The 7420-nt window shown below is 34.6% G+C and overlaps 1 protein-coding gene across 1 annotated transcript; it reads right to left on the bottom strand.

The window, feature by feature from the left end:
- Window positions 1-6013: 6013 nt before the first annotated feature.
- Window positions 6014-6958, bottom strand: LOC127557976 (olfactory receptor 4D5). Its single transcript, XM_051991226.1, has one exon. The coding sequence runs from the start codon at window positions 6956-6958 to the stop codon at window positions 6014-6016; it is 945 nt and encodes a 314-aa protein (XP_051847186.1).
- Window positions 6959-7420: the final 462 nt, after the last annotated feature.

Here is a 7420-nt window from a genome sequence, read left to right as displayed (position 1 = left end):
TCTGTATACAGACTTTTAGAAGATGCAATTCATAGATCACCATCCCTCTCCCCACTGAATGAGGCTCTGAGCCCTAAATCATTGTGGTAACATAAAGTCCTGTATATGTAAAGTCCCATGTATGCACAGATCATCTCTAAGCTATAAAAGCACATAGTTCTATAATGCAAGTTACATGAAGAAAAAAGTGTCCCTTCCCAAGATACTTAAAGATGAGAGCTATATGTACAGGCTACAGAAAAGGACTAGCTTTTAGACTGCTGTGACCAGAGATGAGGGGGCAGCAGGTGACACAATGGATAAAGGATCTGGTCTGAAGCCAGCAACTTATCTTCCTGAGTTCAAATCTGACCTCAGATACTTATTATCTGTATGACCCTGAGCAAGTTACTTAACTTTGCCTCAATTTCCTCATTTGGAGAAGGAAATGGCAAATTGCTCCAAGATCTTTGCTAAGAAATCTTCATATTGGGTGACAAAAAATCAGACACAACTGAAAAATAATTGAACAACAAAAATCAGGAATGTGAGACTAAAGGAATAAATGGATATAAAGCTCTTGGCAAAACTAAAAGTGATATATAAATGCCAGTAATCATCATTATCTTTTTTCATGTTCTAAGACTTTCAATTTTCATTCCTTGAATTTCAACTGTACTCTTCCTGAACTTAAGAAATGTTTATAGAGCTATACAGGAATGTGCTAATAAATGTTTAATAATCTGGTTCTTAGGAAAAATTCATTCACATACATTATTAAATTCAATTCACATTATTCGCGCTTTCTAAAGTCTAAACAATCAAAAAAACAATAAATCAAATCTTGATTTCTAAAGTATAAATGCTCACATTGAAAATTTATTTATAACCATATAATAACGTACTGGCAGACAAAACAGAATCCTTGTTTTAGACACACCTACCCCAACCCAGCCATATACAAGCAGATCAGCAATTTTCTGTCTCCCTTCCCCTGAAATTCAACAAAATGCCCCAGTGACTGGCCAGTTGGAAATCCAAGTGGTTACATTCTCCTTGAAAGCAGTTTCCAATAATTTCTATTGGTTTCTTTTATAAGCATAAAGCAAAAAAGTAAAAAATTAAGGGAAGTTGTACTGAATCACAAGCTGTTATTCAATACAAATAAAAATGTTTTATTAAACATTGTTTGATAAGGATAAAATACATAACTCTTAGATATAAGTTTGTAACCTCTTATGATATTATTTGTCATTGTTATAAGCATAACAAAAATGTATTATGAAAATCTTAATTCAGTGGTTTGGATATAGAGGTTTATATACTTTGTTCAAACTATATCCCTCCAATGGCAATCTTTGTCTCAATTATTTAAGAGAGAGATCTACTGTGTATTTTGTCTGACAACAGTTGCCCTCTCTTGTACTTATAAGCACAATGATATGTGAACTGAAGAGATAAGGAGAGTTCTTGAATGGTTTTAATAATAATAGCAAAAGAGTGAGAAACAGTGCTACATAGATTTACAGAACATTAAATGATTTATACAAGCATGAGGCTCTGTACAGCCAGACCATTGCCAGGAAAATGGTAATAACTGACCTGAAATTTTCTCCTGTACAAACCACCCATGCACACATGCAAAGAACACCAATGTCAAAGCTTATTTATGATCTAAACTTCCAATTTTTGCTTTTAATCTGCCCAAACTAGTCTCAGTTTCTAAAAGCCATTGTAGCTATAGAAAATAGTTTAATATCCACTCAAAGCTTCTTATTTAATATTTTTTTACACTGGAATACTTAGTATCTATGAAATGATTCAAGACTACTTCCCTAGGCTCTAAGGGGAGAATGGAGCAAAGGGGATCTTAAAATTAGTTTGGGCCTTTATTGGCTTCTAACCTAGTTCATGGACTGAGATGCACCTGCTACATTGCTTTTTGGGGTTTAACATCCCATATCAACATCCTTGAGCATTTAGACATTCAACAATTTAGAAAATAATTCTTACTTTTACAAGAAATATTTTTCATCCTGGTTAACCCATCACTATGGATTCAAAGATAGTATCACTAAAACTTAGACACTCAATAATTAGAGGAATCTAAGGTGGAAGAGGAAACTAACTATGACAATTTTCAGATGTTCTTTTGGGTTTGGATCTGAACATTATAAACTAGCCAACATTTGGAGATTCTAAGCAAGACTGCCTATAAGCACCTGTTGGCATTTCTTCTTACATGGCAGAATGCTAATATGTCAACATAAATCCTTTGTGTCAACACCAAAGAAAAAGTAGGCAAGTCTATGCTCACAAGAAACGCCATTTCCCACAGTTAAATTTCAAGGCTTACAATGAAGGCGGATTACAATTATCTTTGAAGTGAACATGAATGCCAGCATATTCACAGTTGTAACATAATAAATGGCAATCATTAAATTATCCATATTTTGTACCCATTAAATTCATACAAAGTCTTTCTAAAAGCTTCAAGTTAATTTTTTTTCTTCCTAAGATTCTTATATTATCCTTTCTTCTCACATGATATCCCATCTCTCTTTCATAATATATTCCAGAGCAGAAACCAAGAGTAAAAATCAATAATCACAAAAAAGAACAAAACTGTAGCATTTAATCTAGAACATTATGGGATCACCCAAGACCAGAAAGATTCTTGCTAAGATGAAAAAAAATGACATTTCATCACAAAAGTTGTAAGGTTTACATAGTGTTTCTGAGCAGGAGAGAAATTATCAGCAAAATCACTCCATTCTTCAGTTTCAGTATCAACCTTTAGAAGCACAAAAATCTTCAAGTGAAAGCTATGGTCCAAGATTGAAAGCCTTGATGTTTATATATAGTGAAGTCTCTTTCAACAGGTTTTCAGCAATAGATGGATCAGATGTGGAGATTCTTGGCCTGAGAATAAAAGCTGTCAATACTCAATATCACTTTCTTAAAGCAACTGAAAAACTTATTACACTCAAAGGAGCAAAGGTAGTGGACTCGTTCATTATTTTTAACAATTTCTCAAGATTGTATACTTGGTATATTGGTGAATGGTAATTTTGGCTTTGTGTAAACAATTTATTATGGATTAATTTAATGTAAAATAGATCCTTCTAATAATTCTAAATATTTCTAGTTCTAATAGATTGCATTATTTTGTCTTTAAATATTTATTTCCTATAGATTCCTTTTAAGATTAAAAGAAGCTATTATATAAGGTACAATATAATCCAGTCCTATTACTTAGTTACTCAGCAGTTGGATAGAGTACTAAGCCTGGAATCAGGAAAACTCATATTTGCCAATTCAAAACTGACCTTAGCTGCTTACTAACTGTGTGATCCTCATCAAGTCATTTAATTATGTTTTCCCCAGTTTCTCCATCTAATAAAGCTGGAGAAGGAAATGGTAAAACATTCCAGTATCTTTGCACCCCTGCCCCAAAAAAACTCCAAAAATGAGGTCACAAAAATCAGAGACAGCTGGAATACAACCAAACAACAAAAAACATATTACTTAATATAGGAATTATATTGTCAGATATTGAGATTATCTATTTCATTCATTATTACATTTACATTTTTAATGTTTCTTTGTGTGTTGTCTCCCCCATTATATTGCAAATTCCTTGAGGGAAGAAACTGAGTTTCTTTTTATTAATGCTATTTTCAGCACTTAGCACAGTGCTTGGCACATGATAAGGGCTTAATAAATGTTACTCAATTTTTGGGGGATTGGATTTTCATTAGAGATGGTCAGACCTAGACTAATTTGACTCTGAAGCTGTTCACTTTTCAATTTCAGAGTTATACCTTAAGTGTTTTTATGGTTAGCAGTCAAAATCCTTGCCCAGCTAACATATTTATTCACAATCTTACAGGCACATCTTTAAAGTAAAACAAAACATTTCCAAAGAAATATTCCTTGGTCACTGTAGAGAAATATCAGCTCAAGTCTTGTTTTTTGAAAAATGTAGAGCTTAATTGAACCAGCTTTTAGTTTCTGACAGCCAACCACATTAAATATAGATGCTTTGTAAAACAATAAACCATGAATACTCTTTCCATACATGGGTTTATTTTGCACTCAGGTTTGGTTGCAAATATTCAAAACTTTAATTTCCAATTTAACCATCCATAGTATATTCAGATAAATTGTACTAGATTGTCTTGAAGAACTACATTAAAAAGATCTCATCTTGTTTTTTATAGAGTCATGATTTTACTCTCTCAAAGAGAGTTTGGAGTCTTTTTATTGTCCATTAGTTTCAGAAACAACAGACCGGACCTGGAAAAGGCTGCCAGTGTATATATATTTTTAGAGATAGATAATACAGAGAATTCAAGCAAGCCCTCCTATAATCTAAGTTTAGAAGTCATATGGGTGCTTCATGGAGTTTGTTAAATAGATTTTTCTTTATAGAATTCGTCTCAGAATCAGTCAAAATAGAAAAGAATATAGAAAATGAAAATAGAAAATGACCTCTTTAAAAAAAAAACAGGAGAGACACACAAATACTTTAGGCAAGAATAGAGTTAACAACTTTTCTTCACTTGATATATGTTTTGGATTTCCCAGTCAATACATAAAAATTGTCATGAGGAAAAAAGTTATAAATTTAGGATAAAAATCATAAAGATCTAGGAGGCATAGCAGGGAAAGATTAGTTGACAGTATTTCTTTCATTAGCCAACTAGTTTTTCCTTACAATAAATTTTTACATTGGTTTGCCTTATAAGCAATTATAGATATTTATCTATACATGTGTAAGTACATATGTGTGAATATATATTTATGTATATAAACATGTATTTTACATTTACATGAACACACACATATATACATATGTATAATATAAAGAAAAACAAGAACAATTATCTTGACTCACAAACTAAGTTCATTGTAATCATTTCATAACACAGTTCTCAGATACAAGTTTACAAGTATATATGATGATGATTTGATGATCCATCTCTAAAATCTTATGGAGGAGAATTGTGAAAAACTAAGTGGTTTTGTCTCATAAAATTAGAGCTTATTGAAGAAAAAGGAAATTTAAAGAAAATTTGATGAGAGTTTCAGTGTAGCAAAATCGTTTTCAAGATATTTAAGAACAAAAAGAGTGAGAGGAATAAAAAGAAACAAGCAAATTGGGTGTCAGGTAAAGTACTAAGCACTTTACAAATATTTCATTCGATCTCATTTAATCTTCACAGCAACCCTGTGAGGTAGGTACTGTTATATTTACATTTCAAAGTAGAGGAAATTGAAGCAGAAGTTAAGTGACTTGCCTAAAGTCACATAGCTAATAGGTATCTGAGACTGGATTGGAATTTACTGACTCCAGGTCCAGCTCTTAATGCCTTGTGCCACCTAGCTGTTCGAGAAGAAAAGGGATAAAACTCAGGTTAAGAATTTATAATAACTCTTTTCACTAACAAGGACAGAAGAGTTACTGAATTTAGATTTTCACATTATAAGTCAAAATGTACTTCTTTAGGCAAATAAAATGGCACTAAAATAAAGAAAAGAAAAATAACTCACACACACACACATATACATACATATATACTGAGAGGATCCATGGCTATAATTTGAAAAGTATCAAGAAATTCAATCTCAAAATATGTGAAGAAGAGCAAGGTATCAAAAGTGGATCTCAGACCTTATAATAACCCCTTTTCAATCCTTGCTGAGATATAGATCAAGATGTCTATAATGACTATATATATATATATATATATATATATATATATATTATATATATATATATATATATATATATATATATATATCTGCTTTAAACTTCAGGGATAACATCCCTTACCCATGATTGCAAGTTTTAGCCAGTCTAAAAGTTCATATCCGATGTTTTTTCCACATGTCTGAAATTGAACCATCCCATGAGCATAGAAAATGATGAGAAATGTAGTCTAGCTACTTCAGAGGCTTTTTCAATCTAAAAAACATCCTCCAGACACTGATTATTCTCAAATACATCTTCCCACTAAAAGCTGCTGATTCATTGTTCTTGTTTCCTCCATGTGAATATGTACTGCCTCCATAATTTCTTCATGGCTTCAATCACTTCCTTGTTTCTCAGGGTATAGATGGCAGGATTGAGCATGGGGGTGACCATAGTGTACAAAACAGAGACTGCTTTGTCCATAGGGAAAGTCCGAAAGGGCCGGGCATAAATATAGATACAAGGAACAAAGATCAGGGTCACTACAGCAATGTGGGAGGCACAGGTGGACAATGCTTTGCTCTGGCCCTCCCGGGAATGGCCCCGAAGCATAATAAGAAGAGCTGTGTAGGATCCCAGGAGTATCAGGAAGCACATCAAAGTGACCAGACCATTGTTGGAGACCATTAGCAGCTCCAGTACAAAAGTGTCCGTGCAAGCCAGCTTGATCAGCTGGGGCACATCACAGTAGAAGTTGTCTAATTTGTTGGGTCCACAAAATGGGAGCTGAACAGTCAGGGCAATTTGAACTATTGAGTGGACAAAGCCTCCCACCCAGGAGCCTGCCATAAAGAGTCCACAAACTCCCTGATTCATAATGAGTGGGTAGCGTAGTGGTTGGGAGATGGCAACATAGCGATCATACGCCATGACTGTGAGTAGAAAGATTTTGATGCCCCCAATGAAGTGGAAAAAAAAGAGTTGTGTAAGGCAGCCCCCAAAGGAGATGGTTGGGTTCCCAGAGAGCAGGTCGGCTAGCATCCGGGGAGAAGTGATAGAAGAGTAGCAGAAGTCAAGGAAGGAGAGGTTAGCTAGGAGAAAGTACATGGTTGTATGCAGGTGAGGGTCAGAGGATACAATGGCCACAATGAGCAGGTTCCCCATGACTGTCAACAAGTACACAATGAGAAACACCACAAAGAAGAAAACCCGGAGCGCCCATGCTTGGGAGAGACCCAAGAGGAGAAACCCTGTCACCTGAGTGTGATTGGCCAAATTCATCTGTTTTATGTAGCTCTGGAGGTGAACCTGTTGGGGAAATGTGCAAAAGCATCAGTGATTCTGCCACTAAGTTCAACCAGAGAGTTCCCCAGGAAGTCATGCTAAGTATCATTATTAACAATAATGCTGCCATCTCTAGTATTATTTGGCTCTCAAAGCAGGCAGGGAAACTGGTTTCTCCTTAAATCAAGAAGATTTGTCACTGCTGGTCTGGATGGAAGAGAATATTAATTCTCTATGAAAATATTCAATTCTCCCAAAATGGGATGGGCTCAGAATGCCTGCCCAGAATGGACTGAGCAAAAGGTGCTTGGGAAGAGATGTCACACAGGTGAATAAAGCAGATTCTGGGAGACTAGAATGAGTGTAGAGAATAGAGGTCATGGCTTCAAGATGAGTAATCAAAAGTGCCAGAAACAGGTTAGGAGTTCCAAAAAAGGTCATAGCAATAGAAACGGACAG

Source organism: Antechinus flavipes, chromosome 3 (assembly GCF_016432865.1).
Source record: "Antechinus flavipes isolate AdamAnt ecotype Samford, QLD, Australia chromosome 3, AdamAnt_v2, whole genome shotgun sequence".
Taxonomy (NCBI): Eukaryota; Metazoa; Chordata; class Mammalia; order Dasyuromorphia; family Dasyuridae; genus Antechinus; species Antechinus flavipes.
This window is presented reverse-complemented; position numbering and strand designations above follow the sequence as displayed.

Coding starts and splice junctions, on each gene's coding strand:
- LOC127557976 (XM_051991226.1), bottom strand. CDS start 6,958: ATGAATTTGGCCAATCACACTCAGGTGACAGGGTTTCTCCTCTTGGGT.